Below are 14,244 nucleotides of genomic sequence, written 5' to 3'. Positions count from 1 at the left end.
AAGAACTTAACAATGAAAAAAGGGGAAAACAGTGATTTTACACAGGAGAAATCCACCACACTCCACCTTAACCAGTAACCAATGTTAATATTTCCAGTAATGAATCAACTCAAGTGTCTCCTGATATAATATGCTGAGAAGAAAAAATAAATTTTTGATATTCTTGCCAAAAATTGCATAACTTGAATTTTATCATGAAGAAACAAAGTGTAATTTAAATTTAAATTTAAAGGGAATTCTAAAATACCTGGCCTCTAAATATGTTTAGGTCATGAAAACCAAAGATTTATAGATTAAAGGAGATTGAAGAGATATGATACTAAATGCAGCACTTTATTCTAAATTGAATCTTTGACTTGAACAAAAAATTTCAATATGGAGACTGTTTTGGAAATTGGTGAGACTTGAATAAGTTTATCAATTAGATCAGCAGTCAACAAACTTTACTTCCATTGTTCCATTGTGGTAGTGTTTACAAGAATCTGTATGTAGGATAACATTTAATAGAACTACACACACACACACACACACACACACACACACACACACGAATACATTGAAAAATTGTGAAAACTGAATAAGCACTGTAGTGTAGTTAATAGTATTGAACCAATGTCATTTTTGTGGTTTTGCTATTATACTACCATAACATGTTACCATTGGGGGAAATAGGGTTAATGGTACATGATACTCTATATACTATTTTTGCAATTTTTTACTTGCATTGCATAAATATATGTCTATACTTATCTCCACATAAAAAATTTTTTTAAACTACAGGCACCTGGGTGGCTCAGTCGGTTAAGTGTCTGACTCTTGGTTTCAGTTCAGGTCATGGTTTGTGAGTTCGAGCTACATTGGGCTTCGTGCTGAAAACCCAGAGCCTGCTTGACATTCTCTCTCTCCCACTCTCTCAGCTCCTCCCCTGCTCGCTCTTTCTGTCTCTCTCTCAAAAACAAATAAACTTAAAAAAATTTTTTTTTAATTTTTAAACTTTATGGACACTTGAGTTGGATATTCATATAATTTTCATGTACCATGGAGAATTAATATTATTTTAATTTTTTTCAACAGTTTAAAAACATAAACATTGGCACAAAACAGACACATAGACCAATGGAATAGAATAGAAACCCCAGAACTAGACCCACAAACGTATGGCCAACTCATCTTTGACAAAGCAGGAAAGAACATCCAATGGAAAAAAGACAGTCTCTTTAACAAATGGTGCTGGGAGAACTGGACAGCAACATGCAGAAGGTTGAAACTAGACCACTTTCTCACACCAATCACAAAAATAAACTCAAAATGGATAAAGGACCTGAATGTGAGACAGGAAACCATTAAAACCCTAGAGGAGAAAGCAGGAAAAGACCTCTCTGACCTCAGCCGTAGCAATCTCTTACTCGACACATCCCCAAAGGCAAGGGAATTAAAAGCAAAAATGAATTACTGGGACCTTATGAAGATAAAAAGCTTCTGCACAGCAAAGGAAACAACCAAGAAAACTAAAAGGCAACCAACGGAATGGGAAAAGATACTTGCAAATGACATATCGGACAAAGGGCTAGTATCCAAAATCTATAAAGAGCTCACCAAACTCCACACCTGAAAAACAAATAACCCAGTGAAAAAATGGGCAGAAAAAATGAATAGATACTTCTCTAGAGAAGACATCCGGATGGCCAACAGGCACATGAAAAGATGCTCAACGTCACTCCTCATCAGGGAAATACAAATCAAAACCACACTCAGATATCACCTCACGCCAGTCAGAGTGGCCAAAATGAACAAATCAGGAGACTATAGATGCTGGCGAGGATGTGGAGAAACGGGAACCCTCTTGCACTGTTGGTGGGAATGCAAATTGGTGCAGCCACTCTGGAAAGCAGTGTGGATGTTCCTCAGAAAATTAAAAATAGACCTACCCTATGACCCAGCAATAGCACTGCTAGGAATTTACCCAAGGGATACAGGAGTACTGATGCATAGGGCCACTTGTACCCCAATGTTTATAGCAGCACTCTCAACAATAGCCAAATTATGGAAAGAGCCTACATGTCCATCAACTGATGAATGGATAAAGAAATTGTGGTTTATATACACAATGGAGTACTACGTGGCAATGAGAAAGAACGAAATATGGCCCTTTATAGCAACATGGATGGAACTGGAGAGTGTGATGCTAAGTGAAATAAGCCATACAGAGAAAGACAGATACCATATGTTTTCACTCTTATGTGGATCCTGAGAAACTTAACAGAAACCCATGGAGGAGGGGAAGGAAAAAAAAAAAAAGAGGTTAGAGTGGGAGAGAGCCAAAGCATAAGAGACTCTTAAAAACTGAGAACAAACTGAGTGTTGATGGGGGGTGGGAGGGAGGGGAGGGTGGGTGATGGGTATTGAGGAGGGCACCTTTTGGGATGAGCACTGGGTGTTGTATGGAAACCAATTTGACAATAAATTTCATATATTGAAAAAAAATAAAAAAATAAATAAAAACATAAACATTATTCTCAGCTCATGGACCACACACAAACAGCTGGCAGGCTAAATTTGGTCCAGGGTCGTTGTTTGCTGACTGCTAAACTAAATAGTATTATTTTTTCATGTCAATAATTGTATTCTGGTTATCGTAAAACAATGACTTTGAGTGATTTTAAGAATGACAAAATAAAATGTTTAGGGGTAAAGATACATAATATCTGCACCTCCTCTCAAACAGTTCTTTCCATATACATATATAAAATACACACACACATATATATGAAGAGAGAAATGATAAGGCACATATGGTAGGATGCTAGTATCTGAAAATTTGGGGTAAAGACTTAAGGAAAATTCCTGTGTGAATCTTGCAACTTTTCAAAGTTTGAAATTATTTCAAAATAAAAATTATTTACACACACACATATATATACAATATTTGCTTAAAAGCCCGGAGGAAGGGGATAAGTGGGTATAGATAATAAAATAATGAACTGGTAATTATTTAAGCTGGGTGATTGGTACATGAAGTTTCATTAAATATTATCTTTCAGTTTATGAGTGCTTGAAGATTTCCAATATGGGAATTTTATATATGTAAACACACACAGACCAGAGCTGCAAAAGTTTGTGAAAACCCTTATGGTGCCATTGATAGCAGATAATATGATCTTGGGGACAGGAGTACAATGTTGTAAGAGAAGTTTTCAAAAAACCATATCGTCTGGCCCAGTAATTTTATTTTCTAGAATTTATTCTGTGAAACCCAGAGATATGTACACACATTTTTAAAACATGAAATAGCAACTTCAAGGGTACATAGTGCATCAAAAGAAATCAACATGAAAATGATTAATTTTAGGACTCCAAATTAGTGAGACAAATAATTAAAATGTTAACAGTGGTCACTTGTAGGAGGTAGCAACAGAGAAAACAGTTTTTATGCTTTTTTTTTTATAGTTTCTGGAATTTTCTAAACTATTATTTGTCACAAAATAATACATTTAAGTCTTTGTGAGATTTCTTAATTTCCTGGGAAGACAGATTAGTTTGGTTGTTTGTTTTTAAACCTGTCATCTTTTTTTTTTTTAATGCTTGGGTTTTTTTTAAGTTTATTTATTTATTTTGAGAGAAAGAGAGAGAGTCAGTAGGGGGGGGGGGTGGAGAGAGGGAGAGAGAATCCCAAGCAGGTTCCATTCATGGTCAGCATGCAGAGCCTGATGTGGGGCTCAAACTAATGAAACTCTGATATCATAACCTGAGGTGAAATCAAGAGAGGGTCACTTAACCAACTGAGTCACCCAAGCGCCCCAGGCAGATAGTATTAAAACTGTTAACTTTAAGCATTCATCAGAGCAGAACTTCTAAACTGAGGTAACACTGTGTCAACTTTATACATACCAATGTAAATTAGAATCAGTTTTTGTAAGTAAAGCAAACAATCTAATATAAACATGCATATGAGACACTAGTACCCTTCCTATTGTGGAAAAGGAGGTGCTAAGGAGTTGCCTGGGACAACTAGAAGCAGGACATCGTTGTACATGCAGAAGTGTGCCTAAAACCTTGATGGTAGAGGTCAAAATCTGAAAAGAATTAAACCTGGATCAGACTGAAATACAGGGCTCATCCCAGTGGAAGTGGGCAGAGGTTAAAAAGCCTCACCCACAGGGTCTGGTACACGCCTGTCTAAATAGAATCAAAAGCAGTACCCACTGTTTAGAGGTTTATTGGCAGTGACAATACTCCGACTGGAAACAGACAGGCAGCAAGATTTTAGTGACCAGATTACTAGGTCAAAATCAAGATTTATCTCCAAGATGTAGACTGGCAGAGAATACAGCTCCAAACTAGGAGGCCTGGGGCTATATGATGACTCTAAAACCAATAGGAAAGAGAAAATTTAGATAGGAAAATCAAGCTGAAACCAGAGGTCACAATGGCTGGTGATGTGGCCCAATGGTATGCTGTGCTCAACATGGCAGGAAAGTCTACAGAAAGGGGGGGAAAACCTGTAATTAGGTTTACTGAGGAGTTTCAATTCACTGGAGTATAAAATGAAATGATTTGCTCTTCCCAGACACTAATTTCAGCCCTCTTTCAGAGCCCGAGAAACATTTCACACAAACTGAAAAATTCTGGTTATTTTCACCCCTAAGATAAATGAGCTTATTATCCTCCAGGCCATTTCTAGACTAATTCATCAGCTTAGTCTACAGCCTAGAGAGAAGGTCAGCAAGCCTCCACTCATCAAGCCAAACATTAGCTCTCCTTTGCAGGCACCCCCAACCTCAAGAGGCTCTTTTGCAGCATCCTCTTTAATTGGCTTGGGCTGGAACAGTCTTCCCACTCTTTGATAGGGACAGCAGTCAAACACCTCTCAGGATTCACTGAGTTCTTCATGATGTAAAATTTCCTTTGATTCTACCTTTCCCTTTCTTGATGTTTTCTTTACATAGCTATGCAGGGAGAAGGGGCAAGGAAAAGTGGTGACTGATGTTAATAAGACTTAAGAAAGGGATAGCTGATCCTAATAACTGGAAGGTTTTTTTAAGAGGTGCTAGCTAGTGTCTTTTATCTTCAATTTGGAGTCTTCAATTCCTACATTCTGTGTCAACAGGAAAAGTCAAGCTCAACATCCTCTACAGAGAGAACTACTATGAACTTCGCACTATGCCAGGTGCTTTGTGCAACTTACTGAATCTTTATAATAACACTGGGAACCGTGTTTAATTACTCCCTTTTTGCAAATAAGGAAACTAAAGTTTAGAAAGAATAAATAACTTTCCCAATATTAATTTAAGCACTTTGTGATAGGGTAGAATTTATACTCCCGCTTCTCTATTTCCAAAGCTTATGTGTGATGTTTTTCACTGTATTGCGACACATGACACCAGAAATACTAATTTCAGATATGACCATGGATGAGATTCTAATGGAATTCATGGTCTTTGTGAAACACGAATCAGACCCTGTTACAACCTGAGTTTATGGCAGACTATTATTCTTAGTAATCATAGCTAAACTTGGCCAGTGAAGACAAAGAATAAAAATCTCTCTTTATATAAACTTGCTTTCCCAAAGAAGGTCCTCAATGGTTGCCCAAAGATGCCATTTCTATTCTTTATACACTAAAGACTCACATTTCCCTTTGGTTTTATTGGTTAACAGTTTTCCAATTCAGCAAATATTTCACAGCAGCTTTTACATCTTTATTTCTCAAGCTATAGATTATAGGATTTAGCATGGGGGTCACTACCCCATAAAACATGGAAATAAGCCCCTCTGTAGCTTGCAAATTGTCATTCCGAAGGTGGTCTTGAGACTTGGGTTTGGCATACATGAAGAAGATGGTACCATAAAATATGATCACCACAGTCAGATGTGCTGAACAGGTGGAAAAGGCTTTGCGTCTCCCTGTGGCTGAGTTCATTCTCAAGATGGTGTAAAGGATGAACATATAGGAGAAAAAAATGACTATCAGTGGAAGAACCAGGAATGCCATATTTGAAACTGCTAGGGTAACATAATTGAGGGTTATATCAGCACAAGCTAGCTTAAGGACAGCTAATATCTCACATAAGAAATGATTGATAATATTATTCCCACAGAAAGGCAACTGCATGGCAAGAGACGTTTGCACAATTGAGTTGATTCCACCAGAGAGCCATGACACAGAAGCCATCAGTACATACACCACCTTGCTCATGATGATGGGGTATCTCAGAGGGTTACAGATGGCTACATAGCGATCAAAAGCCATCATGCCAAGGAGGAAACACTCTGTTGACCCCATTGCAAACCCAAAGAACATCTGCACTGCACATCCAGAGAAGGAAATGTTCCTTTTCTTTGAAATTAAGCTCACCAAAGTTGAGGGAACAGAGGAGGATGTATAGCAGATATCCAGGAAAGACAGGTTGCCCAGGAAGAAGTACATGGGGGTGTGAAGACGAGAATCAAAGATGCTTGCTATGATCAAAACACCATTGCCAATTAGAATCACTAGATACATTACTAGAATTAGAGAAAAAAAAATGATCTCAAGTTTTGGGTAACCAGAGAGTCCTAGAAGAATGAATTCTTTCACAAATGTCTTGTTTATCTTATCCATGTCCCAGCATTCAATGTATCAAAGGAAGAGCTAATAAAATGTTTTCACTCCCAAGCAACAAATGTAACAGATCTTTTGCATAACATTACTCTAGGGTGAAATCGACTGTTTTCTTTTAAGTTCTGTCATCTGCTGTTATCCTCAAAAATATTCATGCTTAGAATGCAATACTAGGATATGCCTACAATGCAATACTAGGATACAGAATGCAATACTAGGCATAGAGTTTCTATGCAGTGTCTTATGCATGAATATCTACCTAGAAGCAGCCTTCCAACTGCCAAAGACACTCTAAGTTGAGTTTTCTGAAAGCCCTAGAATATTTCAGACAATAAACTTGACTACTTCCTTTTTATTCAGGTCCAGTGAGAGAGTGATGGGAGGGGCAAAAGACAACTCAGCAAGGAGTGGAATTCTGATTCTGTGTTTAACAGAAATGTTTAAAACTGTAAACAAATTTTATTTTTATGCATATTTGCATCACATTCTTATCAGTCAAATTGTGCATTTTTATAGGGCAGACATTTGATCATAGTGAATTGAATCACGTACACAGCAATTTAACATCTGCTCAAAGGCAGTTGGTTGAACTCACAGTCACAGCTCACTCTTACTATTTTATTTTTTCCTATAAGACCAGTGTAGAGATCAGCTGTGCACGAATCTGATGGAGAATCTTTGAAGAACAATAATTTCTCTTCATTTGTTTTATTCTCTGGCTTCAGACTTATTCTTCATAATTTATTTATTTAAGTGAACCTGAGAAAACAGTAATAATGCTTATATTTGTGTATACATGTGTAGCACTTTATACTTTATAAAAAATAATTAATCTTCTCATTATTCCTATTTTTTTTTCAAATGTTAAAAACAGAATGTGGCCAAAGTTATCCAACCAGTAAGTAAACAGTAGAACTTGAAGCTCGGATCTTTGCCAATGCACTGCAGCTGTTGGGGCGATAACACCCCAAGTTACTACACACTGTTTTCCCACCAACTAGTATCCACAAATTTTGGCCTTGGGGGAATAATGAAGAATCAACTACTTCAGTCTTTCAAATTTTTCATAGACATATAAATTACTTGAGGATCTTGTTAAAATGAATATTTTCTTTTAGTAGGTCTGGAGTAGAGCCTGTGATTCTGCATTTATAATAGGCTGCAAGTGTATTGAAGCACCTGGCATGGGGCCACATTTTGAGTAGCAAGGCTTTAGTTTACCTATAGTGAGTTGGCAGACTCTCCAGATGTTTCTGATCCAAATAGATTTTCTTTTGTTTTATTATATGGACTAGCTTCACAACCTAGAAAATGACCGAAAGCATACTCCTCTTGTGTTTTCCAGTGAACAAACCCCAGGGCCATATCTCACTGTTCAGCACAATTCAGAAAATAACACTATTGAAAGACAAATTTTATAGAAGAAATATAAGTTTTTGCTAGACTACTGTAATATGTATAGGATATTACTGATAGCCCAACTTGAGCTCATTCCTGCTCCAAGCTGAGTAAGGCTGGGAAAAATGTAACATGTCTGTAATCAAAGAATTCACAATTCAGTGAGAGAAACAGTAAAACTATTACATACAGAACAATTAGATACAGACTGTAAACACATTGTGTGACCAGAGTGAATGTTGTAAGTGTCACAGAAAGAGTAGGTTAATAAGAAATAAAAAACCAAGGGAGAGTGCTGGAAGAATTTCAGACAGGCTGGATCTGTAAACATAGAAAAGTTGAGGCAGGTGTGGAAGACAAGAGGGGGAAGGGATATCCCAGAAGGGAGAACAGGTTGAGCAATATTTAGTAGTAAGCATATTGGCAGTACCTCCTTTTCAAACATGGAGCTTCTGTGGAGGAATAATGGGAAACATATTTGAAAGGGTAAATGAAGCAGGCATATAGAAAGGTCCAGAAGTGAGGCAGAGAAATTGACACTTCTTTTTATAGGGAAGGAACCCATCATCAGAAGCATCAAGCACAATGTGAGTGTTTAGACCTGATGATATTGGCTGCCCTACAAACTTGACATCATATGGTTTGATTTTATCAGGTTTTTTTTAGCAGATATGTGATACAAGCAATTAAAATGTTTAGATTAATTAGGTTATTGTTAATTACTGACTGGTGCACACACTCACACAATTATCTTTTCATAATTGTCACCAGTTTTCAGGTTAGCCAAAATTGCAAACTTAGGGCTCATGTGGACTAAGAGTTTCGAGAAGGTCAGCATAAGCTCACTACCCTACTCTCACACTGTTGTGTGATGATAGGTGCAATTTATCTACAGAGTATAATGTCTTAGAGTCAGAAGCCAAACAAGAGATGCATTCTCACTTCAGAAAAAAATCATCTAAAGAGTACAGAATAGAAAATTTCAACTTGAATCAGAGGTGCAAATGAGAGCATATTAAATCTCCAAATTAGAGATGAGAAAATTGAAACTCAAAGCAATATCTAAGTGTATTTATTCAGCTAAAGGCAAGAAGCGTCTAAAGGGAAAAAACACCTTAAATTTGTTTAAATAAAAAAAACTCCTTCATTTATTCCAACAACTTATATTGCAGGATCTTATGTGCTAGATTCTGTGCTTGAAATTAGTTCACTTGATTGATGTCACATGACTAATAATGGGAAAAAACAAAATCCAAAGCCTGTTTTCTTTCCAGGGCTTCTGTGTCCAACAAGTAGCATTAAAATCTGTATAGAAAATATGTGTCAACAACACAAAATGGCCAGTATCTGTGGATATACTGAGGTCATAGAAGCAAAACTTGACTGTACTTGGATAACAATGTACAAGGAAAATGGTTTAGTCTTGAGGACTTAGTACTTCTTATCATGGAGGAAGGTTCAGGGCTATGAGACAGAATCATATGCCCAGAATACTCTATTTTCTCCGAAATGAATCTACACCCACTGTACACTACTTCTTAGGATAAATCAAAGTTCTTCTAAAATGGAGCCTGGAAAATGATCAAGGAGTGCTTTTAGATAAGGAACATGAACAATCTCATCAGCCCAGGCATGAATGCAGAAAGAAGATGGCAATACATTGACTTACAGGGAAATATGATGATGTTTCAGATCCAGCCCCTTTGAGGTCCGGGGCTGGGAGAGCCTACTGGCCTCTCTTTTCAAAACAAAACAAAACAAAACAAAACAAAACAAAACAAAGCAAAACAAAGCAAAACAAAACAAAACAAAAACAAAAAACCAAAACAAAACAAAAACACAGATGGAGTGACAATATATCTTAGGCCACTTAAAGTACTTTTACCACCTGCTTTAAGCCTTCCCCTCCTAGACATAAATTCCCTCACCAATTCACATCCACCTTGAGCCATATCTGTCTTGATGCCTTTATTCTTCTCCCAGAAATCTAAATTGGTTACTTTATACATTTTAAGATAACAAGAGACACAAGGAAGGAAGTCACCACTGTACACCTGTGGCTTAACAAAGTGGTTACACATTATGAATGCATTTTGACTGAATAGGTAAAGGTTTACTTTTTTTTTGGCTTTTAAGAAATTTCTCTCTATAGCATTTGTGGATTCATACTCAAGGAAATTTTAATATGCCCAAATTGTTCATTTGCATCAGGCTCTAAGTTTCAAAAAAAAGTATCTTTAGTCAGTACAAAAGAGATATCATCTTATACAAAAATTTACCAAATTATGTAATGAAAGTACTGGAATGAATGTAGCATAGGGTTATCCTAGTGCACAAGTGCTTGGGACTTAGAAGCAAAAGCTCTAGGTTTGAGGTTCTTCTAAAATATAGTCTCAGTTTTCTCATTTGTGAAATAGTGATAAAAATAACTGCCTTACTTTTCTCACAGGTGTGTTTTCAGAAAAATTTAGGTGGCATATGGAAACTTTTTTATGGATTAACAGGTATTACAAATAATAACAATAATAATAAATAATAGCTATTTCATAATAATAAATTAGTAGCTGTATGGCCTCATGCTGTTCACATTTTAAATCTGTATTTAATAATAGCTTTAACTATAGATTGAAAAGGTACAGTTCCATGGTATTCAAGACTCACCTGTATACTAATAAATTATTTCCACCTTCTAGAAGACCCAGTTACTTTCTTCTTAGTATTTATGTCAGTATTCAGGTCCAGCAAACAATGCCAGATTCCAAAGATGTGGAAGAGTCAATATTTGTTATGCAACAGTTGTTATAATTGTTCCCCAATTCCCAAAGCAATTTAAAATAAGAATGAGAGATCCATGAAATGTAGAAACTTCTGGTGCATTAGGGACAGTGACCCACACACCTAATTAACAGTGGTGCTGGACTACAGCTCAAAAATGAAATGACATTCTCCTACCAATGTAACTTTTGAAAACAGGGGCAAATGTTCACAAAACAAACTTTATGAAATATGAGAGCTTTTTTGTTTATAATAGCAAAGTTAATTAATTCAAAGTAAGATCTCAATTCAAGTGATAATTACCAAAAATGAAATGCTAGAATTGAAAAATGATCTAAATATTATGAATGACATGAAACAGATATTAGCTGTAAGTTAAATGCCATTTTGGGGGGATGAAAAAAATACAGATAAGCCATAAAATAAATAAGTTTACAAGACGAAAGTGAATTCGTATGTTTAAGACCAAGAAAAGATTTTAAAAAGTTCGGAATGGATAGTGTGGAGTGTGACTTCAGATAAGTAGATAGCACATTACTGAATCAAAGTGTTTCAGAAGGTAGATTGAGCTGTACCATAGAAGTTAACACTTAGATTCTAATTTCCCAGTAGATGTTACATTTAACTGTAAAATATTTAGATTCTGAAGGTACACTTGAGAAGGCAGGCCCATGCCCAAGTAAAAAACTCACTGACCATGGACTGTAGACCCAGCTACTAACTTGGAAACAGCCCTGTCACATTGTAAACTTGGCTACAGCCCTGTTTGGCCCTGATCCTGCCACCAACACCATCTACCAAGGGACCTGCCAGGAATCATACCACCCCATGCCCCAGGTAACAGGCTCACTGACCTCAACCCTAACTGTGGACCCTGAACTGGTCCATGACCAGGCTCCAGCTACTCCTAAACAAGAGTCTTATCTTTTTAGAGACCAGACAGGTGACACATCCAAGGCAGGCCCTCAAACCTATGTCTGACTATAGATCCTGAACAGACTCTGTAATTCTGTTCTGGTCCCCTGCAGTTTCAGGCTGGGAACACCCTGCCTGCCCAGGGATCCACCTAGAGACACACCTGTCTCTGGAGGTAGACCTGCCAACCTCAGTCTGACTATAGATCATGTAGCAGCCCCAGTTACTGGCTCCAGCACTTCAGAACCACAAACAGAGAGCAGTCCTCCTTACCAAGGGACCTACCAAGAGACACATGTGTCTATGTCTCTGGAGGTAGGCACTTGACCTCAGTCTGACTGCAGATCTTGAAAAGGTACCCTAAACCAGCTCCAGCTCCTCACACCATAGTTTGAGAGTGGTTCTGACCACCCAGGCCACCCAGGGGCCAGCCCAGGGAACTGTTAGGAGCCTCTCTACCCCCCAGAGACCTGGAGAGAGCTACAGGCATCTGTACCTGATAATAGGTCCACCACCTGAAAACCCCGAAGCATACCCTTGTCTCAGCACCAGAAATATTGACCAAGGTCCTGGAGGCAGGCCCACCTATGCAGGGACATGAGAATGTATGAAATATAAAGTTCACTGTTAAAGATAAATATAAATACAAACAGACTGTTATATACTATGATGATGGCATGTAAATCACTTTTAGTACATAAATTAAAAGACAAAAGTAGTAAGAATAATACCACAGGGGTGCCTGGGTGGCTTAGCAGGTCACTATCTCATGGTTTGTGGGTTTGAGCTCCGCACCAGGCTCTGTGCTTTGCTGACAGCTCAGAGCTTGGAGCCCGCTTCAGATTCTGTGTCTCCCTCTCTCTCTGCCCCTCCCCTCCTCACGCTCTATCTCTCTCTGCCTCTCAAAACTGAATAAACATAAAAAAAATTTTTTTAAAGAATAACTAATACCACAGAAATGTGTTAATAGAAACATAATACAGAAAGAAGTAAAACCTAATATCAACTACATAAGAGGAAGGAGAGTAAAGGGTAAAATTTCCTTTTCTCAAAAATTTTTTAATGTTCTTTATTTTTGAGAGAGAAAGAGAGACAGAAACAGACAGACAGAGTGTGAGGAGGGGGGAGGGAGCAGAGAGAGGGGAGACACAAAATCTGAGGCAGGCTCCAGACTCCAGGATCCAAGCTATTAGCACAGAGCCTGGCACGGAGCTTGAATTCACGAACTGTGAGATCATGACCTGAGCTGAAGTTGGACACCTAAACCGTTAAGCCACCCAGGTTCCCCAAAGGGTAAAGTTTCTGTATTCAACTATAGTAAATTAATGTGAATAGACCAATAATGAGGAGAGTAAAGCAAGAACCAAAAACCTCCCAACAAAAAAGAGTCCAGGACCAGATGGATTCAGTGGTGACTTCTACCAAACATTTAAAAAAGAATTAATTCCAGTCCATCTCAAACTCTTTCCAAAAATTGAAGAAGAACAAACACTTCTAAACTCATTTCAAGAGGACAGCATTACCCTGATACCAATACCATACAAGGACACTACAAGAAAGAAAACTCTAAACAAATATCCCTGATGAATATAGATGCAAAACCTCAACACAATATAAGCAAACCAAATTCAAAATCACATTAAAAGGATCATACACAATGAACAAGTGAGATTTATCCCTGGGATACACAGATGGTTCAATATGTGCAGATCAATAAATGTGAAACACCACATTAACAGAATGGATATTAAAAACCATATGATCAACTCAATAGATGCAGAAAGAGCATTGACAAAATTCAATACCCTTTCATGATAAAAACTCAACAAATTTGGTATAAAAAGAATGTACCTCAACATAATAAAGGCTATATATGACATGCCCACAGTTAACATTATACTCAACATTAGAAAGCTAAAAGTTTTTCCTTTAAGATTAGGAATAAGACAAGAGTGCCTACTCTTGCTCCCTGTATTCAACATAGTATTTGAAATCCTTTCCAAAGCAATTAGGCAAGAAAAAGAAATAAAAGGTATCCATTGGAAAGGAACAAGTTAAATTTTTCCTGTTTACACAAGACATTATCTTATATATAGAAAACCTTAAACATCACCCAAAAAAAAACTGTTAGCACTGGGGCGCCTGGGTGGCTCAGCTGGTTGAGCGGCCAACTTCGGCTCAGGTTATGATCTCCCAGTCCGTGAGTTCGAGCCCCACGTCGGGCTCTGTGCTGACAGCTCAGAGCCTGGAGTCTGTTTCAGATTTTGTGTCTCCCTCTCTCTGACCCTCCCCTGTTCATGCTCTGTCTCTCTCTGTCTCAAAAATAAATAAACATTAAAAAAAAATTTTAAAAACTGTTAGAACTAATAAACTAATTTGGGAAAGTTTTAGGATACCAAATCAATATACAAAATTCTGTTACATTTCTACACTTGAACTATCAAAAAGAGAAATTAAGAAATTAAGAAAATGATCTCATTTACAATAGCATTAAAAACAATAAAATATTTGGGAATAAATGTAACCAAGAAAACAAAAGATCTGTACACTGGAAA

At 37.4% G+C, this 14,244-nt stretch overlaps 1 protein-coding gene across 1 annotated transcript; it reads right to left on the bottom strand.

Moving 5' to 3' along the window:
* Positions 1-5,644: 5,644 nt before the first annotated feature.
* On the bottom strand, positions 5,645-6,658 carry LOC125150037 (olfactory receptor 13C4). Its single transcript, XM_047829351.1, has one exon. The coding sequence runs from the start codon at positions 6,599-6,601 to the stop codon at positions 5,645-5,647; it is 957 nt and encodes a 318-aa protein (XP_047685307.1). The 5' UTR covers positions 6,602-6,658.
* Between the last annotated feature and the right edge of the window lie 7,586 nt (positions 6,659-14,244).

This window comes from Prionailurus viverrinus, chromosome D4, assembly GCF_022837055.1.
Source record: "Prionailurus viverrinus isolate Anna chromosome D4, UM_Priviv_1.0, whole genome shotgun sequence".
In the NCBI taxonomy this organism is placed as follows: Eukaryota; Metazoa; Chordata; class Mammalia; order Carnivora; family Felidae; genus Prionailurus; species Prionailurus viverrinus.
The sequence above is the reverse complement of the archived record's forward strand: the minus strand, read 5'-3'. Positions and strand labels throughout refer to the sequence as shown.

Excerpts from the sequence above, each read along its gene's own strand:
- LOC125150037 (XM_047829351.1), bottom strand. The coding sequence starts at position 6,601 with ATGGATAAGATAAACAAGACATTTGTGAAAGAATTCATTCTTCTAGGA.